At 28.6% G+C, this 23,413-nt stretch overlaps 1 protein-coding gene across 2 annotated transcripts in view; it reads left to right on the plus strand.

Moving 5' to 3' along the window:
- The window catches only part of LOC107448911 (meiotic recombination protein REC8 homolog), a 64,358-nt gene that overhangs the window by 22,375 nt on the left and 18,570 nt on the right, over window positions 1-23,413 (plus strand). For both annotated transcript variants that reach the window (XM_087153525.1, XM_087153526.1), the window contains exons 6-11: window positions 426-616; window positions 2,591-2,673; window positions 6,788-6,843; window positions 12,495-12,627; window positions 18,225-18,374; window positions 19,190-19,244. In XM_087153525.1, the coding sequence (XP_087009651.1) occupies window positions 426-616; window positions 2,591-2,673; window positions 6,788-6,843; window positions 12,495-12,627; window positions 18,225-18,374; window positions 19,190-19,244 (668 nt within the window). The remainder of the gene's footprint in view (window positions 1-425; window positions 617-2,590; window positions 2,674-6,787; window positions 6,844-12,494; window positions 12,628-18,224; window positions 18,375-19,189; window positions 19,245-23,413) is intronic.

Here is a 23,413-nt window from a genome sequence, read left to right on the forward strand (position 1 = left end):
TTACACTATTTTTTTTAGCTCTTTGTTCCCCTATCTTAAATAGCTTAGTATATATGTATTGTACCAATAAATGCCCTGATTTTACTTTGGTTTTTATTTTGAATCTCGGCAAAGCCTAAACTATGTAATATTTTCAGCATCTAAAATTAATTTATATTTTTTTTGCAATTTTAAATAGCTTCTAAGAATTTTAATAAGATTATTATTTGGTCCCGTTTATCAAACCCTGGTCTCCTTTTTATTGTTTTAGTTCCATTTTTGGGTGCTTTGGTCCCTTTTTGATTTTAAAAACTGCGAGGACCCTGCCTTATGTAATAAAATTTTTATTCAATCATTTAATTGAAACATGCATTATCTGTCGATCAAGCCTCAGATTTTGAGACATGGTTATTCATTCATTCAAAGATGAACTATTTCTTTCTTAGCAAATCTAAAGTGACATTAAAGGAGCTTAACATGTCTGATGCGCCATTCGACTTTGGTTGCCTAGATCCATCTCCCGAGCCATCTCACCATGTATACGATTATAGTCAGTACTTCCTTATAACAACTCCAAAGAGCAGCTCTGAAGGATCATCTCAGCTTGGGCAATCCATTTTTGAAGTCCCTCGAGAAGGTAAAACATTTTCTCCTTTTTACTGAGGTGTTCATTTTATAGACTAAATCTTGAAAAATATGTGAATTCTATTTGATATCCACCTGTTGTTATTGCACTTCTTTATTCGTGTGTTTAAAAGTTTTAAAGTCCTCTTTTTGAATGCTCTTTTTTGTTATCCTTCGGAAAATTGTTCAGCTTCGAAGTGGTTTAACCAGAGAGTTTTAATCGTTAAATTATATTAAACGCCTAGTAACTAAAAATTATTATTGAAATTATAGGAAAGTCAAATTTATCTGCTCTGATTATTTTTGATACAAGAAAGAAGATTTTTGATATCTGATTATTTTAGATGTAAGCCAACTTAGTAATTAAAACCACATGCCGGAAGATATGAAAACTCTTAAGAAGCATAAACAAGGAAGAGCTATTCATTATTCTTGTGCTTCATTTATACCTTACGTCCGAACGCATTAAAACGAGTGTCATATCATGGCATTTGCCTTAAAGCGTCAGTGTTGGGTATACTGAGAACAGCACGATCATTTCTATTGTTAAAAATGATAAAAGGGATTAAATATTAACAATAGACGTTTTCGCTACACTAATATTTTCCTTAATCTCTTGTGCAAACCTGGAAAAATCAGGGAATTGTAAAGAAAAGCTGGAATTTTTTTTAATTTCACTAATTCACTTTTTTTACTAATTTTCTTAATTTAAATTATTTTATCCATTATACCCACTTTTTTTTGGACGGAAATGTATCTCCAGTTGAAATATCATCAACTTAGCAATACTTTGCTAGCATCAAAATTTGCTCCATTACAGCTCTGTTAAGCTAGAATGCCACATAAAATTCTCCCACTGTTGCTAAACGAATGGAATTTAGGAAAGATTGTGGGGGAGGTGGAAGAAGGGATTAGGATATTAGCTTCTGTTTTTAAATTCTGTCCTTGGGCTGACTCCATTTATGGCTTAAGTTTGTTCTAATGCTTTAGTGGTAATTTTTTTCCATTTTGACAAAATGTTTTTGTATTTTTAACTTTATGAAATTCTCCAAAAATTAGTTGGTTAAAATTTAATAATAATAATAGATTTTATATTGCACTCTTTTTCTGAAAGCTTTTGTATTCCCATTAAAAGAAATCTGTGAGTTATTTTTTCTCAGCAAACCAACCAATCACGCATTTTTTTTTTTACAATCGCTAACAGCAATGTTTATCGACAAATTGTTACAATTGTTGCATTAATGCTAATTTTTTTCTATTTCATTTTAACCTTTTATAACATATTTTAATTAAAAAAAAAATTTTTTTTTAAGAACTAACTATATATTATAATATATTTAATTTTATTCTTTTGTTGGTCAAAATATGATTTTTGATTCAAAATTTTGTACCAAAACATTAAAAAATGAATAAAAAATCTTGCCAAATTATCAAAATAAATTATTTTTTTCAAGATATGTTAAAAAAATAATATTTTGAATAAAATATTTTATAATATAGACACTTTTCTTGTACCCACATCCTACACGTTATTAGAATAAAGAAACTAAAACCTGGAAATTTTAAGATTTTTATCTGGAAAAATCAGGGAAATTTGAAATTGGATTTAAGTGGCCACTCTGTAATAATCAATAGAGAACTACTCATAAGAAGAAAAAAAAAAACGTAATCTCAAAGCAGTTGAAGCTGCACTCCCTCTCTTGCTATCTCTATATTAAGAAAAAATCATGTGAACAGAACCCACTCTTTGATTGGTCAAAATATTCGAAAGCTAAATGAATTTTTTTGAATCGATTGATCGGTTTTAAGAGCACTCCGTTTTTATTTTGTGCACTGTATCATATTTTTGTGAACTACTACAGCTAAAATAAATGTCAATGGGAATTAAGTACGTTTGAATACATTTAGTTCAGTGCATTTTAATTATTATGTCTACACTGTGTATTAAATGTTCAATATTAGTTTACATGAAACTTAATTTTTCTAGGGGAAAAATCATATCTTGCCAGAAAGGAAGATATTACATTGGCAGATGCTCCTCCCTTTGAAAGTGAAGAACCCATACCCGAGGTATTTAAGTTATAAAAACATAAATTTTATTACATTAATTCCATATTTTAAATTAAATTTTTTCATTTTTTAGTTTTAAAAGACTCATTATTTTGTAATTAACTGAAAAATAATAACGATCTTCATTTTTAATGAAGATTATTAAATAGGACTGTCATGCAAAAATATGCGTGGCATATGTTCTGTCATTTAAAAACTTCCTTTTATCCCTTTCCCAAAAATAATCTATCTTTAAAATATTCTGTATTCTTTTTATTCCGACCGTGACTTGAGTATGAAATTAATCTATTGGAGACACCTTTTACAACTGCCTAACTCGTTTGTATTAAATTCAAAACTGTTATGTGGTTGTTAAATGTTCTGACTTTATTAGAAAGACCTTATTATTAATATATATATATATATATATATATATATATATATATATATATATATATATATATATATATATATATATATATATATATATATATATATATATATAAGGATTGTATTGTATATTGATTGTATACAGCAAAAAGTACGAAGTTCTATTATACTACCCTGTATCTTATTTATGAATTTTTACAAAACTGTATTTGAAGTATAATTTTGTAATTGTAAAGTAAAATTCTTAATAGTAGACTGGGTTTTCAAAATATTACTTGCTTAGGAAATATTTGATAACATTTGAGTGTTAATAAAAATTTTTTTAATAAATTTATGAACTAGGAACAGCTTTGGACGATATTCTTACACATATGTTTTAACTACATTTTGTTTTAACTTTATAAAGCAGGGATTAGTCTGGGAAATAGTAATTTTCTACAAAAAACTGGGAAAATTCCTGTATCATACCTGGATAATAACCTGTCTCAGAAATGTCAGTAACATTAATCAGTTATTGAGATACAAGTTAAATAAGTCTAACAAATCTGCTACAATTATTTTTTAAAATTCCACTTTTTAGTAAGACTTTTCCATGTTTTCATTCTCATACTGTTATACGTCTTTGCTCACAAAATCTAATGTTTGACATAACAAATAAAAAAAGTGAAAGTTTTCTGATGAAAAATTGCATGGTATAAATAAAATAGGGTTTAGATTTCAATTTAAATTTACCTGATATATCCAGGGATTGCTCAAGACAAATTCAGGCCCAAGGCCCATCAATTTTTCCAGGCCCTTTACAAAAATGTTTTGAAATTAAATTACTTAAGACATTAAATTACTGACAAAAAAAAAAAGAATCTATTGAACTGCATGATTCAAGAGAAACTTTCTAAGAAATTTTAAAAGCAGGCAATTGAAGATTATTTTTTGAAGATAAAGTTTATATAGAACAACAAAACAATGTTATGTCAAAATAAAAATAGTTTGGTGACCACAAACAATTGATATTAGTGATTGTAGCTGAACTATTTTTATTGTAAGCTGTAATTATTTTTTATTTAGTATTTAAACCAACACAAAGCTTGTCTACCATTCATTAGATTTAATGATAAGTTCAGCACATATGCTAAGATATTAAGGTTATTAATTATAATTCTTATTAAAAAATACATTTCAACACATAAAAAATATGCAAAGGAGCCAAAATTATATCTACTCATAGAAAATTAAAAACACATTTAAATAATAATTTATTTAGATATAACAGATTTTTAAAAATTAAAATTCATATTCACTGAAAAATTTATGATTAAAATATTGATACATTTAAAAGTATTCAATGCAATAGTCTTTTTAAAATTGTTTTTTATTTTTTTAAATTTTTTTTTAGCAACTAATTTTATGAGAATTTCAAAATCCTGTTCTGCAGTATTATCTGTCTCAACTTATAACATGATAGGTTTTTACTGCTTTAAAATTTAATCCTAAATATTACTAAATCTATATAAAGCAGAATATGAAAAAAAGAAACAAAGTTATGTTTACATAAAAATAGTTGAAGACATTTGGTGATCACAAACAATAACTATCGTGGTCTTTTGCTGTGTTATTAAGCTGTAATTATTCGTTACTTAAACGAACATAAAGCTAACCCACCTTACTTTCGAATTTGATTACTGCAATGTTTACGTGAGTTTGCTCGTATCACGATATAAAGAAAATTTGAAATAAAAAAAATTCTTTTTTTTGAGAAAAACTGTTTCTTTCAGTATTTAAAAGAAATTGTAATATTGAGGACTTTTTACTAATGTTTGAGGCCCCTCAGAAATAGTGGGCCCTAGGCCCATGCCTATTGGACCAACCTAGGCAATAATCAGGGCCTGGATATACCTGGAAAAGTCAGGGAATATTATTTTTCTGAAATTGAGTGCGAACCCTGTTTGCTTGCTTTTATTTTCCGAATTAAATTCTGTTCTACGAACGTACTGGAATATCTTCAACAGCATTTTAGTCTTTTTCGACTAATTTTGGTTCATCAGCAAAAAATTAATGAAATAGTGAATTAACAGGGAATACATAAAAATAATAATTAACAGGGAACGTCCTAAACATATCTAATCTTTCATAACCAAATACACAATAAAGCAAAACTCGTAACCAGTCATTACAATTTTTCTAGCCTTATACTAGAAATCATTGGTGCTATTATATCAATCCAATTATTTTCTATTCTATCCGGACTCTTAATATACTTAAATGACCTATTTTGTTATTAAAATTCAACAAAAAGTGAGAAACGTCACATTAGAGTTCTTATTATTGAAATGTTTAAGGGAAGGTGACTCACCATGTCTATTGTCCCTGTGATGACTGAAAGCCTGACCAAAATTTTTTACAAAAATACTTGTTTATAAATGTTTTTTTTTTTTTAAGAAAAGGGTGGAGAATTTCTTTATATCTACCTAAAACTGAATATTTTTTATAAAGAGTCTGATTCATCAAAAAACAATAAGAATTTTTGTGCTTTGAGGACGGAGCCCATAAAACCTTTGCTCACCCTTGAATGTAATTATCTTCTTCCTTGTCTGTACAGCAGTTTTCGTGAACCCATTATAGATACACATCAAGGGAAGTATCTGGTTCTACCTCCGCAAACAGAGGTTGTCGAAACAAAACAGAAACAGTGCTACTTATCGGGCTAAATCTTTATTGTTTGTGAGGGTATGAATCTTCAGTAAATGTGTAATGAGCTGGACTAAATATAACTATTATAACTGTAATGACCAATAAATAAGGAGAGTGTAGAAACAAGAGAACATTAGAGAGTTGACATAGTAAGACAAACTTATCTATACAGACACGGGAGTTAATTAACCATGATATGGTAGGTCTTTCTAGACTAGTAAAATGTAATTTAGAGTTCGTCTGCTAGAAAACAGAACTAATTTCACCAAAATCGAGGTACTCAGTTTTACCCCTCTCTTCCCTATGTTAATGTAAAACCGGACTAACATTAAATTTATGAAGGGTTTAGAATAGCATTCAATTACTCTTTGTGATAAATTTGATTAAGAAACTTACACAGGTGGTCAACTTAACAGGTTTCATTGTACCATGTTTGGTATTGCCAGAATCATCCATTTCAACAGAAGTAAATAATCAACTTAGGTAAGAATATATGCTCATAAAATAACAATGAACGTACTAATTTAGTGAATAAAAAAAAAAGCCCTATATATTTATGTAGTAGTTACTTTAGTCATGGACAATAATGCTTCAGTATGTGATGATTGGGCAGAATCAAAATTATTAGAAAAAGAATTTGATCGAAAAAGGAAGATGGCAAAACCAAAGAACTGCTGAGAAAATCTGAAAGCAAAAATATTACATTAGTTTGAAATGACTATTTTTTTTAAAATTAAATATTTTACAACTTTCACCATTAGTATATTGACTGAATTGTTAAAAAAAATATTCGATTAAGTTATTCAATTTCTAATATCCTGTGTTTGATATCACAAAATATTTACACTCTTCCTCCGAGTTTGTATTTTAAAGATTTGACTGTATTTGAAACAAAAAGCTTTAGATGAGACATAAACTGACCTCTAACAAATTTTGGACTGTATGCATAAATATTAATTACTGTATTTAAATTAACACACAATTTTTTTGTTAGTTATTTTATCATTTTTATACTGTTCAACTATGAAGTCTTCTAATTTATTTTTCTCCCTCATAGTTAGAAGAAGATCTATTTGCCCTCCCATTTCTGCTTCCTTCCACACAACCCGAAAGGTAAAATTGTCAATTCTACTTACCATTTTGATATCCAGTGTTCTCCCTAAGCATTTTTAGAAGGGCACATGCCCTTTCACAAATGTAAATGCACCCTTCTTGCTTTTTTTGTAAAAATGTCTCGCTTTTTATTTATAATAATAATAATAAAAAATGGAAGTTGTAATCACTTCAGATTACCATAACTAGTAAAAGTTATTTGTAATATAAAATATTATCGTTTCTCATATTTATTTGAGTATTTTAGATTCTGTTATGAAGGACACTAATCTAGCTAGATATGATTAATATATTAGTACCCTTCAAGACTAAAGGTGCCCTTGCTTTTGAAAAAGTGCACTTTATTTTTATTTTTAGGAAGATCTCTGATATTTGTATTATATCCTTGCATAAAAGTATGTACAGTGATTCTGCTAGATTTTAAAAATTATGAATCCTAGGGATTTGAAAACTTCTGGGTCCTTTTGTACCCTAAGTGGGTTCCAAGAAAACGATACTGGTCCATATTTTTATGCATAAAGAGTAAATAATTTGTGTTTTAATTTTTTAAATATTATTTTTTAAAAATTTTATATTTTTAAAAAATTAAATCCTATATAAAAATTAAGCCTTATTAAAACTTTCTAAATCTTCAAAAATTATATATTTAAATGATTTTAAAAATTAAAGCTTGAGTAAGTCACCAAAATTTTAAAGGAAAAGAAAAGATGCAAATGATTTGTGATAATTAGCTGATGATAAATTCTCTACCTCTTTATCCATCTAATCAAATGTGCTTGTATAGCATATACATATGTTTATATTATGTGTATGGATTCTATCACTTTAAAAGCTAAAATAATGACAACATTAATGCTTTATTTTAACTAATAAAATTATTTTAATAAAGTAAAACCCTACATAAGATAAAATTTATAAAATTTTTGCAAAAAACAGATCAATGGTTTCTTGAGTTGCAGTATTTAAAATTAACTTTTCAACATCATTTGAGAGTTTATAGAAGTTTTTATAGTTTTCGATATTTCCTTGATGCAATATATTAAGTGGTTTTCTGACTTCCATTGAAGATGGCACTGATGAGTTTATTTCATCTTCTGAGTCTGATTCCTCCATTTCTTGATTGGAAATAACTTTGCAATTTTTGATGTCTGTAACAATGTCAGAATCAGATTTTTCTCCTGATGTTTGCAGGTTATCGTCAATAGCTACGTAACATGAAAAATTCTCTTCCATTTCATTTTCTTCATCGCTGAGCATTTCTTTGAAATAGTTATCAGCTCCATCGCCATTGCTTAATCCTCACTTTTTAAAACAATTTGATATTGTTTGGGTTGAAACAATGTCCCATGAGTTACGAATCAAATGCGTTGATTCCAAAATAGTAAGGGATTTCGATAGTTTGTTTGCAGTTAAGAGTTCCGAAGAGCTGTCACAGTCTATGTCACTAATGATTTTTTGAACAACCATTTTTCTGTGATGAAACTTGAATGATCTTATGATTCCCTGATCAAGGGGTTGAATAATAGCTGTAGTGTTGGTGGCAAAAACACTAATTTAATGATTTTCAAACACAAGTCCTCATCAGCAGGGTGCTCACAACAATTGTCTATAAGTAAGACGACCTTTTCATTTTTCAGCTCCTTGTCCCATTCAAGAAGAAATTTTGTAAAGATGCTGGATGTCATCCATGCGTTATAGCTGTTGGCATAACTGGTGGGCAGGTGCTTTACTCCTTTAAAACATCGAGGTTTTAAACTCTTTCCTATCACTAAAGTTCCTATCAGTTCCTGTCATGTTGCATGTTAGCAGCACGGTTAGTCTTTTCTTTATTTTTTTACATCCACCAGTTGATTCATTTTTAAACAGCAGTGTGTGTTCAGGAAGTGCTCGGAAAAATAATCCTGTTTCTTCCGTGTTGAAAATTTACTCTGGTTTATAGTCTTCGATGAGTGTTGGCCACACAATGTTGAACAATGTTTTTGCAGTCTTTCCATCGGGTTAGCAACCCATCTGTAGCTTTGAAATCAGAATCACTAAATAAGTTAGCAAAGTCTTGTGCTTTGTGAAATAAAATTCCACGGAAAATTGGAATTCTTCGTTCGCGTGCATTTTTGAACCATTATAACAGAGCCATTTCAATTTCCTCCGATTTTCCTTCACGCTTACGCTTTCTTGACAGATTTCCATTCTTTTTTATTTCCTCGGAAATATTTATCCTTTGTTTCAGAATGTTGAAAAAGAGCAGTTTGGGAAATCCCTAATTTAATTGAAGCTTTATGTTGACTACATTTAGGAAGCTTATCATAGTTTTGCAACACTTCGAACTTATCTTTAAGATTCAAATCCTTCCTTTTCAGCATGCTGATAAAATTTAACACCAAACGAACTTAAAAATGATATGTGCTCTAACTCTAACTATAATTTACTCAAGCGGCTTAAATAATATGGAACATGTGCTCAGACAGCTTTTGGAAATCTATTCATGTTCTCTGTTAAGATAGATAACAAAAGAAACTTCTCTCCCTTCTATGGTTCATTCAATAAAAAGTAAAATAAGAATTTGCCCCCTGTTGAGTGTGATAGGTTTCTCTAAACTTCATTCAAGTCAAGGAATTGACATTGATAAATTGATTTCTATGAACTTGCTGCTTACCACCCACATTTTCCCTTAACTCTTACAGTGTATATATCGCAGGAAAGTGCTAACCACACCTGTTTTACAGGTTTGTGAGTAACTGTTGCTTCGTTTAAAAAAATCTTTAAACTTCGAAAAAATAAAATTTTATAAATAAGAACAAAAAAAGCTGAAATATTGCACTTTTGATTTATTATGTAGTCAAAATTTTGATTTTAAAAAGCAGCGGCATTGATTTTATTAAATGATGTTTTTAACATGTATTAATATTGTAACAATTTGGTTCTTGCCGATTTGATTTTATAAAGCGGCCGATTTTATTATCCGGTGATTTTATTAGCCGCGGGCACTGTACAAACTTTTTAATCAAACATCTGCACTAAAGAAGGGTAAGAATGTTATTTTATGCTTGCATAATTTTTTTATTTTTCTGATGTTAATATAGAAGCAAAAAATTTTTTCTTTTCAACATATGGTTAATTTTTGCACAAAACAAAGTTATGATGCTGGTTACTTTTTTGTGTGTGTGTGGTGTAAAATTACATCTCGTAGGGAACATGGCATCGTTCTGCCCCATCTACACATTTTGGTGCATTGGTTGCATTATTGTACATAAGCGGAATTATTGCATGCATATATATTTGAATGGAATTTTGTCACGAAACTTCATTCAATTACTATCTCTTTGCTTCTCAAACAAAATTCACCACAGTCATTTTTACTGGTTTTCTTTTGGTTTATTATAATGCAGTATTTTTATGTAGTATCATTTGGCTTCATATCCACTCTTATTTATGTATATAAAAGAAAATAATTATCAAAGTTTATTATCCTCTATAATGTAGTCAAAGTAAATAATCAGCATTTTATACCATTAGTTCAAGATTCATATGACTCAGGAAAAACCTTAGACCCTTAGGTGCTTAAAATTAGCTTAATTTTATTTCCCACTAAAAATTACAGGGCAGATTATAAAGTGTTGCTTTTGGCCAGGTTGCATTTTTTAACAGAAGCCACTTTTCAAAACATGGCCACTTTTTTAAAAATTTAAAATCTGTTATTAATAATGTAAAGTATTTCTTTTGAATATTTTCTCAAAGTATTGCAAACATTACAAACTTCATTTCTAAAAATAAAGAAACTTTTAAAAAACAAACTTGAAATAAAGTAATTTTCTGAATATTATCAAATGTTCATAATAATTTCATATTTATTAAAAAACATTACAATATAATAGAAATAGGGTGTATTTTTGATAGCTTTAAAACTAACAGTGTAGCTTTTATTTTTTCTGAAAATCATTTCATACACGCTAATAAGAAATTTACAAAAGTGAATGACTGAAGGGTTCACAATTGGGAATTTTGACAACTTAATTTTAGGGAGAAGAAATATTGCTCAAACAATGGAAATAAGAAAGGAGGGATGAGAAGCAGATTTTTTCTGCTTGTCTTTCAGGGCTCAAAGTTGTCATTAAATTCCTTTAAAAAAAGAAAGTGTCCTTAATTATGAAACATTTCAATAAATGTCCTGAAATTTTTATGATTTTTCAAATTTTTGTTGAAATTAACAAGAAGAAAAAATATTATTTATCTGAAATTTAAAAGTTATGTTATATGCTTTATGCCATGAAACGAAGTAAATAACAAAATGAATGACTAATCTTCTTAGCGCTCTGGTACGATTTTAATCTACTTGCAGTATTAGAGACAATTACTCTTAACTTGATGGCATAAAAGTATTGATGTGGTAGAAATATATACGAAACGCTCACTATTCCCTCCTCCTCCTCATTACATCATATTTTTCTTTTTTTCACAAGAGAATCCTGGTATTTTGCTGCAACTTAACAATTTTCCACAAATTTCTCCCCTTTTTTGTAAAAGAAAAAAATTGCGAAACTTTTATAAAAAAAATTTATCCTTATGTTTAGAGGCAATATTGTCCTTGATTTTTATATTTTGGTATTTTGCTGCAACTTAACAATTTTCCACAAATTTCTCCCCTTTTTTGTAAAAGAAAAAAATTGTGAAACTTTCATAAAAAAAAAAAATTATCCTTATGTTTGGAGGCAATATTGTCCTTGATTTTTATATTTTGGACTGCCATCCCTGTATTTTGATTCTTCAGGTTTGGAATTCATTTATCCATTATTTTATGTTGGGGGGTGATAAGGGAAAGGGGAAAAATTATTTTGTCAGTAGGTGGAAAACCTACTTTTTTTCATAAGCAGTTTGTATTCCAAACAAATACAATAGTTTAATTCCCTTTTCAAAAATTAGTTTAAACAGCAATGAATTACCCAACATAAGGACAATTTGGTAATAATAAATTAAATATCTTGTTTATGCAGGCTGGCCATTTTTCTGCAGATCCTCTAAATTCCTTTTTTCCATTCGATTTACACCATAAACTAAATTCTAAAATTTCGAAAATTTGATGCGTGAAACATTGGGACCGTCAACAAATTGTACAAAAGTAATTGAAATATCTCATCAATTCTGCTCATTCTGTTTCTGAATTTTTATGACTCTTGAATAGTGTTATACAAAAGTTAAAAGTTAATAAGGGTGAATTGGGGGTCATATACTTATTATTTTTAGTGGAAAAAAATCAAATCTTGTATAATGGATCGATGAATCTAAATTTAAATTGCTATATTTATTCAGTTTATTTAAAATTATTTTAACCCAATTATCAATGCAATATATACAGAAATATTAAAAATGTTAAACTAAGGGGTCATTAACAAATTGGTTTTTTTAAAATCATTTTCCAATTCTAAAAAGAATGTTAAATCTTAAGATTGGTTCCAATTGAGATTTTATTAGGTAAAAATATTTTAAAACAGCTGACAGAATAGTCCTACAATTTATAGTGAATTATCAATATTTTATTTAATATTGTAATCTTTATAAATTGTAATTTTTATTGTAGTATAATTCGTATCTGATTGTGGTTAAGCTGAATTATTTATTGTCACAGAATCTAACTTTTGATTCTTAACATTATGTAGCGTTGACCCTTTAGAGCGTGATTCAACACCCCTTCAGTACGATATAGAGAAGCCTATCTTGGCTGAAGAACCTGTTGAGCAACAACGAGATACTTCATTGTTGCAAACGCCTGGGTCACCTCCTGAACAAATGGTATTACTTTTTCTTATAAATTTTTACTTCCTTTGTTAATTTTTACTTTTGTTGACTGTCATCTAGTACCAAATTAGGAAATTTGGCTACTGACCAGTGACCGCTTTTTCAAAATTTGAAGATTTTATTAAATGTGGTAAGCATTAGAAGGTTAAAAAAAATGGAAGAAATCAGCGTAAAATCATTTATTCAGTCATTTCACAATCGTTTTTCTCCAATAACAAACTTTGTTATTTACCTTTGGGTATCTGGCAATAAGTTCGTTTGTTTGCATTGGATTTTTACCAATTGTCAATCAAAACATAAATATATTTCTTTTTTCAGTATCATTTATTGCGGGTGTCAGTTTGGTAACTAGAAAATGAACTGCATATATAAAAAAAAAACAGTTCAAAAATATAGTAGATGTTCTGTTAGGTATCCTATGCATTTTGCTTAGGAATGCAGAGCGCAAGAGAATTTTCTCTCAAGTTTAAAAAATTCGCTCTGCATTTCACTCATCAATTTCTGATGAAAATCTTGAAAGCTTGCTTTCAATAGAAAGTAATTTCCCCTACTAACTGTTATGAACACAACTTAGATAAAAATTTCCCATACAAAATCAAATCAGCTCCTAAAGTTTGAAATATGAATATGTAAAAATTCTGTAAAATAAAGAAAATTATTTTGATGTTGAGTTTAAGTAATTATGAATAATGGTTTGAAAACCTTTTTTAGATTTTATTTACATATTTTTTACTTCGCTAAATGTAAGTCCTTATATTCATTTCCTTCTTTAAATTTCCCTTTTTGACTTGCATGATGTATAAAAACTGTACATGCAGCCCAAAAAAATGTCGCTAGTAAAATCTCTGTTATTTTATTTCTCCAATGTTGACTGGCATGTAAACAAATGAGATGAAAATATAGGAGAAAGATGCTACAAACAGAGCAGTCGTCATCGGCTTCTGCTTAGAGGAAGACGACTGATGAGGAGGGCGGAAAAAAACTTAGCAGTTCTTTTAGATCGGTATTTTTTTTCTGGAAAGGGTTAATTTAATTTCAGGAACATTAATTTTGGCAAGATTTGTGAAGGGTCTGTTTGTATGATAAAGTATTTTAGGAAAGTGCTGTTTGTGGGTCCAAATTTCTCTCATTAAAATGTTTAATTGTTTATAAAATCCACTAAGCTCAAAAATTTAGAAAAACGTTATTGGATATTGATTAATTCTGAGAAATTTAAAAATTAACAAAGGCAGAAATTTGAAAAATAAATAAGATGACAGTACAAAATTTATCAAAGGGAAAACTTTTGGCCTGATAATATTCCACCAGGCAGGGATGTGATTCTTCTGCGGATTCGCGGATTTCCGCTTTTTCTCAGATTTTTCCATTTTCCCCGGCTAATTTTCGTGGAATTTTTTTTCTCGAACAAGTTAAAATATTTTATGAGGAATTCAATTTTCCGCGAAGCGAAAGTATTGAAGTCCTCATTCCTCCCTCTGAAGTTTCTCTAAAAATCATTTCCTTGGGATAAAACTGGTTGACTTTTATACAGGGATGAGATTTTTCGTTTTAGCCTCTCGAATTTTATCCTTTTTATCAAAAACTCCGATCGAAAGTTTCGTTTTTTTTAGATAAATATCCCCCTTTTTTTTTTTTTTTTTTGAAAATTCAGTCTTTGAAATAAAATAATGAAATTTATTTACGATTTTCAAAGATAAACAGAAAATTCAAACTATGTCCTAGCTGCTAACCCTTCCGTATTTTTACTTATTTTAGCTATTTTCTCCGCTTTTACACACAGAAAATAAGATTTTTTGTATTTTTATTCGTCCGCCGGATAGCTCGTATTTTCGCAATTCAGACGTCGTGACCCTGTTGTCTGGCGTAAAAGCAAACAAAAAGAAAAAAAAAAATATTTATATATAGACCTGGATTTGCGGTGAAAATATTTATTTGCTCATTCAATTAATCTTGAAAATTTCTATTTATTAGATGTAAACAAAAACAATACAAAAAGCCTTTTAGAAATCCCAAGTCCAGACTCTGCAAATATCTCGATTGTTATTCACGCGATTTTAATATCAATCATCGATTTTCGTATTTACCTGATTTAAAAGTTGCGCATTGCGATTCTTATTTACGCTATTTAAGCATCGTGCATTATGATTCTTATTTACGAGATTTAAAAATCCAATATCGCGTTTTGTATTTATGCATTTTTAAAATCGCGATTTTATTATCAAACATCGATTTTCGTATTTTCCGGATTTGAAAGTTGAACGTTGCGATTCTTATTCAGCCGATTTAAATATCGTACATTGCGATTCTTATTTGCGAGATTTAAAAATCCAATATAGCGATTTGTATTTATGTGCTTTTAAAACCCTATGTAGCGATTCGTATTCACGCGAGCTTAAAATCCAATGTCGTGATTTGCTATTGCTGTTGTAATATAAAACATCGATTTTCATAACTATACATGCTTTAATAATTCGACATTGTGATTTGTATTCACGCGATTTAAAAATTATGCATCGTGATTCGTATTTATGTGATCTAAAAATTACGCACCATGATTTGTATTTTCGCATTTTTTAAAATTCGATATAGAGTTTCATATTCACGTGATTTAAAAGCCTCATATCGGGATTCATATTCATACAATCTTAAAATTAATCACCGGGATTTATAATCACATGGCTTACAAGTTTAAAAAATCACACTTTTTTCGTCAAATTTTCGTGTTTATATATTCTTTCATTCTTGGATTTCCTCTTTTTTACTTTCTGACTACTCTCAATCCTGACCAGGGTATGTGCTTCACACTTGTTTTGCAATCGACTTGGTAGATGTAGAAATTTTAAAAGTTAAATTGCTGTTTTTTTCATTAAAATAATTAAAAATTTTAAACTTCTATGAGGTGGGCAAAACTTTACTGAAAAGTACTTATTGTTTTTGCTTAATTGATTTAAATAATGTAGAGTTTGTCTGATCTGGAGTAAAATTCATCTATTCCACTGCACCATCATATCCGCTCTCCCATGTCTGTGATGTATGCGTATGGTGTGTTTCCATTACGTTGCCATTTGTCTGTGGTACTTCCCTTTAAGCATACCATAAGTTTATGGTGTCCCGCCATATAAATATCATCCATACATATTCCTATTGTTACCATATGCTAATGGTGCATTGCCACACGAATTTCTTAAGTAATCAAAGATTACAATATGTGTACCTTTCAAATGGGTAGTTGAGAAGGAAAAAAAGAATGTTAACTTTAAAGTGCCCTATATCATGACTCACAAAAAGTCTGCTCCAGTTGTCAAGCAGAAACAATCTTATCTCTTCAGAAAAATTGGTCGACTTATCCTGCAATAAATTGATTGGAGTTTCAGTTTCTTGAGTTTCTCTGTTTAATGAATTTATGCCTGTCTAATAGAAGATCAGACCACATGTTTACATAAACTATTTTAAAGACACAAAGTAAAAGTTTGTGTTTTCAAAAGTGTGTGTCATGTAGAATTAGAATAACAAACAGCAGCAGATGGGTCTACTGTATTAAAAAGGATGACAAAAACAGAATAGAAAGGTAAAAAGGAAATATTTTTTGGACGCTTTTTCACCTGTTGTAAGTTTTTCACTCATAAGATTTCTCTTCGTTTTGTTAGTTAGTGTATTAAGTTGAAAATATTTACAATTAGGCCTAAAAAGTACATATTTATAAGGCAATTTAAGTGAAACTCTATATATGCATCAGTCAGAAGGTTTTGAAGTTCATGGTAAATTTAGATGTTAACTTTGAAAACTTACATCAAATAACCTAAATTGAGAAGTTAATCAAGAAATTTGAAGATTTAACCTAACCACCTAAAGTAAATGAAGAGTTTAAAGGAAACCTCATAGAACTCTTATTGGATGAACAGAAGTAGACCAGGCATAGCATTCTCAGTTAATCATAATATTGCAATGGTTATTCTTTTTAACACTGTGTTTAATACAAAGAATCTAAGGAATAATTTGACAATTATAAACAATAGAAACTTAGTTCTGGTGTCATTTAATTAGCAGATATTCATCCTATTTATTTCGCTGGTATACCCTGTAAATCTAGTAAGCAAAAGTGTGATTCCACGGTGTCTAAATTTATATCTTGTTAAAGAAACTATTTAGGTTTCAGGAGCGTAAAATGAATTGGGAGAAGTGCCAACCCAATTTTGTGCAATCTATTTTTCTAAAAAATCAGTAAACAAAACACATTGATGTATAATATCAACTTATTAGAAGGGAATTTATTAAAATTGAAACACATTGGTAGTAAAGACAACTTTTCTCCCAAAACCTTTAAGTAAAGAAAAAATATTGTTAAAGTTAATAATGGGGCCGTATATGTGGAGAAATAAACTTATTTCCCATAAACTTTAGTTTCTTATAGATTGGAGAACGCCTGTTTGGTTAAAATAAATGTTGTTTCTCAGTAGTGACTATGAATATGTCTTTGTTTTTCTTTTGTGGGTGACTCTCTGTGTATCAACTGATAACGAATGGTACTTGCTGTATTTGCTGATGTCAACATTATTTATTTTTTGTCATTTAAAAGGATTAAATAAATTACTATTTCATAGTTATTGGTGAAATGTATTTTTATCACATAGCTCTGCTAAAATGTGGTTTGGTACTCACAAAAAGATTCTGAAAAAAAAAAATTTCTGTCTTTGAGTTTTTTTTTATTAACATTGTTTTTAAATGTGAGATTTTGAGAAATAGTTGAATAGATTTTTTAAAATTTGCATTGAATCAGGAAAGATGAAAAATAATAATAAAATTGCATGAATTAGATCTAGAAGATCTTAGAGAATTGATATTGGAATACATGGGAACAAATTAATTTGAGGAAAGGATAGGTGTAGAAAAATTAGTTTTAAATCTAAAACTAAATTTTAGAAGAAAAAGAAATCCTTCTTTATAAAGTCATGGTCATGTAAAATAATTTCTTTTTGTTACCTTCCATACAAAGCACACTTGTTATAGTTTCTAATGAATAAATGTGCTCAAAATTTAAAAACTTCATAATTTTATCTTTACTTAAAAATAATCTAAAAGTGGAAGCATTTGATGAAGGAGAAGTAGTTTTTGATAGCTTAATCAAGTTTTTACAATGGACCCAGAATTTTATTGTCGAAAATAATTATTAGCTATTGTAAACATGAAGTAATTTATAAATAAAAGTATAAAATTACAAGTGATCAATCTACTATATTCTTAATCATTTTGACGTTAAACTCTTTTTTAAAATTTTTATTATTTTGACAATTACTTTTAAAAATCTCAAATTTTGATGTAGAAATTCATAATCTATTATAAATATTTAATAATTATAAATAAAAATGCGTAAAATTACAATTTATTTAATCTGTTATAATAATTCAAGAATTGTGCTTGATTTGAACAGCTATGTAGCTTGACTTTGAATTAATCCAATGGCAATAAAAAAACTTGCCTAGGTTTTTGACAATTTTTATCAGATTGAGATTGAAAATCTAACCTTAATTGGTTAAATGTCTTGTAATTTCACGATAAGTCTCTCATTATATTTAATTTTTTCTTACTTGAAGGATGGTTTTGTTCTTCCACCCGCTGTTCCTGATGATGGTAGAAGACGTAAACGAAAACGCCAGTTGGTTGTGGATGCAGTCACTAGTTTGACCGGTGACCAGATAAAAAAGAACATTTTATCTGCCAATAAGAATTTGACTACACCTTTGGTAATTTCGTTATTTCTAAATGTACTTCCTGCTCAATGTATTATGTTTTAAGTATCAAAAGATTTTATACATAGATGAACAATTTCTGATTTAATTTCTTTCTTCAAATGACTCAAATACAATGTAAACAAACTGCTTTATAGGAAAAAGCTACCAAATATAATAATAAATTGAAAAGTTAGTGTCACTCTCTAATTACTTCAGAATAGTTTGTATTATTATCTTGAAATTTAGACAAGGATTGCAAGAGACAATTTTAGATCTGATACTAAAAATCGCTCAAAAATGTCGACTGGTTTGTTCGGAAGGAACTTACAAAAATTTTTTTCCCTCATAGGTTTATCATTGTGATAAATTCTACTTTAAATGATTCTGTTTTTTCTAACATTTAAAAGATAATATCAATGACGTTAAAAGTCATCCACACTATTTAAAAATCACACATTGCAATTTGTTTTCTTTCAAATTAAAAAATACTGATCACGATTCGTATTTACACTATTTAAAAGCCACATTTTACGATTCACATTTAGGTTATTTAAAAATCACACATCGATTCGTATTCACGAAATTTAAGAATTAAAAGCAATGATTATTAATTTTGGTAATTGGTACTACTAGTATTGTGATAATAGATTTAAAAAAATCAGTCCTGATCTGTCCAAGATCCCAAAAAATGATCCCCTTAAGCATTATTGTTCTTCATATCTTGGTCACTTGAACAGTATCTTGTGAGAAACCTCATCTTGGCGAGGAATAAGTTTTCCTCATGTTTTTTTTAATGAAATAAAGTTGTTGTTTAAATCTATTTGTAGGTCAAACCAAGTACTCTGGAGTCTGCTAAGTCTTTGATGACCAGATTGGGATCAGGTAATGCTATGCATTGAGCTCAACCGTAGCCACCGAGAAATAAGGCCGTTGAGATCACCGAGGTCTTTTAGTGACGTCACTAGCAGTAGTGTTTAGCTGATATAAAATATTTAAAATATTATGCCTCCGATTTAAAATATTTGTCATTCATTGAACGACAGCTTCGTTTATCTGTCGGATACGTGATTCATTATATACCTTTATTATAAATATATATACCATCATTATACAAATTTTAACAATGTCATAGGCATGTGCAGTCCCAAAATGTAAAAGTAATTACAAAAATGGGCTTAAAGTCTTATTTTTAAAGTTTCCCAAAAGTGAGGAAATGAAAAGATATTGGATTAGTTGATTAATTCCATTAACTGAGACAGTTATCAAATAACTGTTAATAGTCAAGTAAGTGTTATCTCTTATATTTTAATGTTCGTTTTTGCAGAATGAAAGCAGTATTTAAAAATTACAATGTTTTGGGTATTGTTTATTGTTAGCAAATATTATAATATAAAACTAGCAAAGCATTCGGACCAATTAGTGATCAATTAGTGAAATGTATTTTATTGAGTAACATGGCAAATGATTTTAAATTAATTTTTAATATAATTTTTTTTTAAAAAGTTACAATTTAACAAAAACAAATTTGTAGAAAATTTTAAATTCAGTTCATAAAAAATATTCAATATTTTCTTGTCTTTTACCATTGCTTAACTTTTTAATTATTGAACAATTTCTGCCCAGAATATTATACTAATAATGTTCTTGAAGAATCTCTATTTTGTGATTTGATGAATTTTATGAATATGCCAATAAAATTCTAATTTCTTTATTTCTCTCTTTTCTGCCATGATATAACATTTTTATTTGTCTTGTATTTGTTTCCTTATTAAAATGTATAATTTCTTATGTTAAAATATATGATTAAATCCAATATTTGATTATATATTAGAAAATAATAAATTATACACTTAAATGAGGTTAATTCTTTTGATATTAAAAATAGTTTATAATGAATCAAGATTTAAAATTAAAAGAAAAAAAAATATTTTAAAATCATTTTCAATATTATGAAATACACATAATATTGCTTCATGAAAAGCATCAAACAGTTCACCTTTTCATCTTGTTGAGTTATAACTTGATAAATAACATTCATTTGTTCTAATAAAAAGCTAAAAATTCACTTCGTATTATTCCTGAAATACACATAATATTGCTTCTTGAAAAGCATCAAACAGTCCACATGTTCATTTTGTTGAGTTATAACTTGATAAATAACATTCATTTGTTCTAATAAAAAGCTAAAAATTCACTTCGTATTATTCCTGAAATACACATAATATTGCTTCATGTAAAGCATCAAATAGTTCACATGTTAATTTTGTTGAGTTATAACTTGATAAATAACATTCATTTGTTCTAATAAAAAGCTAAAAAGTCACTTCCTATTATTCCTGAAATGCACATAATATTGCTTCTTGAAAAGCATCAAACAGTCCACATGTTCATTTTGTTGAGTTATAACTTGATAAATAACATTAATTTGTTCTAATAAAAAGCTAAAAATTCCCCACTTAAAATTATTTTAAGCTAAAGTAAAAATATTTTACGTCACTTAAAAGTTATTATAGTTTTCTCTTAATACAAATCTGAATACCAGATTCGCCTATGGTTCGCTGGCAGTTGCGAGGATGACGTCACAATCCTACTGTGAGGCCTTGACTCTCGGTGGCTATGACTCAACAAAATATATATTGATAAATATGGTTGCATTTAATTGTTTTAGAAATCTTAAAATAATACTGTTTCAGATTATCTCTAATTATGGCTGACAAGTACTTTAATTATTCAATTATTAATTAATTAATCTATTGTTTAATAGTTTAATTATAAATTACACTCTCAACTAATAACTTAATCATTCCATTTAAAATCCCATTGTATAACATTTATTTTTCGCTACATTGTATAGTGGGAAAAAAACAAACAAAATGGACCATCCTGAATAAATTTTGATCTAATGATCAGATCTTCACGTTCTAGGAGTCATCCTAAATGGTTTGAGAGGGTGACTTCAAATATGCTAATTAGTAAGTGCAGACGGTATTTTAAGTTATGAAATGAGACCCCAAATCATACTTTCTCAGAATAAACAAACTTTTTTTTCTCCTAAGGATTTGTTTTTCTTACTCACAAAATATAGGGGGTAGCCGCAATCTGGGAAATGTGGTCCTCATAGTTTAGGCACCTTAATGCTAATTTTACTTTTTTCATATGTCGCCGTATCTTAAAAACTGTTTGAAAAACTTTTGCACTCAATTATAAAATTCTTTTATCCAAAGATAAATCCGAACAAGCAATAACTTTTAAAAAATACTTGTTATATTTTGAATTGTAAGGGATAGAATTTTTTTCATCATTTTATAGAATGTGATTTTACATGGCAAAATACAAAATTTGAACAAAATCGGTTGATTGAAAAATTGAATTTCAGGTATTTCAAATTCGATTTCTCAGGAACTATTTGACCGAATTTGCTTAAATTTTGTATTTTGCCTTGTAAAATTATATTCTTTAAAATTATGCAAAAAATTGTGTACCTTACATTACAAAATTTTTTTGGCTATTATGAAATAAAATAATAAAAAATAGTAAATATTTACTAAAAGTTATATTTTGCATGGAATTATCTTTGAATAAATGAATTTAATAATTGTGTGCTATATTTTTGTAATTAGGTTAAAAAGTTCTCGATATAGCGAAATATCCTAAAAAGTAAAATTAACATTAAGGAATCCAAGCTTTGGAGTGCTCTCCTATTGGGACCCTATTTCCCTGATTGCGACTACCTCCTATATTTCGGAGGTCAGAAATCCGAATCCGTTGAATTAAAGGTATTCAGAGAAAGTACGTTTTTGTGTGTGATTTTGTAACTTAAAATATAGTTTGCACCAATAAATTAGCTTATTTAAGGTCACCCCCTTGAGCCTTGAAGATAGAGCCATTAAGATCCGATCATTAGATCAAACTTTTTTCAGGGTGGTCCTTTTATTTGCGCAATATATATTGAATTAGCTTTTAAATTATTGCTGTACTGTAATTTGTTTCTAAAAAGTGACTTATTTTGTATTCTACAATATAATTAAAAAAGGAAATATAAAAAATGTACTATTGCATCTTTTACTGAAAAGGAAAAACCATTTTTTTTATTGCTATATTTTTTTTGGCCTTTTAAGTTAAAATTATTTTATTACTTTTTGAGTGACCAATGTTCACATACCTTTGGATCACTTATGTCATGGATTTTGCCGGAACTAGGAATATAATGGATATTCGGCCACTATTCAGTATTTGGCTCTTTTGCCGAATTTCGGTTGGCCGGTCGAATGTTCAAACAAACATTCAACAAATTTTTTTTTTATTTGAATATGTTTTATGAAGAAAAATCTAAAGTGGTGTTTTTATCTATAGAGTTACTAGAAATAGTTTTTACTCTCTCATTTTTTAAATTCTAAAACTTGCACACGGCTTGCATTTTTCTGCTCTGAAAGATATATGGAAAAGCAAGAAAAATTAAAACTAGTTTACTTTATGCTGAACCATAAGTTTTGTACTGCTAATTTTTTAAAATTACTATCAGGCTAGTCAATTTCATTGTGGTTTGGACACTTTCTGTTTTAAGGCTGTTTTTCGAAGGATCCTCCTGATATGAAATGATGCTTTTTTGCTAAAAATATGCTATTTTTATAACTGCTGTGAATTTGCAACTGTTATTCATGACTGTTAAGTCAATCCAAGACTATTTAAAGCAAGTGCTGTTTACGCTTATTTTGAAAATGGCGCAAAATGTCAATATGGAAAAAGGCCACTGTTTCGTGAGAATGAAAAGCGTTTGTGGTCTAATGTTTTAATATTTAAAAACTTACTCCAATGCTGCATAACCTGGGCTCATAAAAATTTGCAAAAACTGAGAATACAGCTGTAATTTTGATTATTTTTATCTCAGTGGAAAAATGTTGCCAAATTAACGCTTTAATAATTGTTTGCCTGTTCTAAAGCTCAGATAATTCTACACAGCAAAATTATGTATATATAGTTTAATATCATTGCATTGCTTCAAGTGTAAGCCACCTAAACTGTGGCTTTTTTATTTTCTTTGGCGACAGAGC

This window comes from Parasteatoda tepidariorum, chromosome 10 (genome assembly GCF_982258835.1).
Source record: "Parasteatoda tepidariorum strain Cologne lab strain chromosome 10, Ptep-v5.0, whole genome shotgun sequence".
NCBI lineage: Eukaryota > Metazoa > Arthropoda > Arachnida > Araneae > Theridiidae > Parasteatoda > Parasteatoda tepidariorum.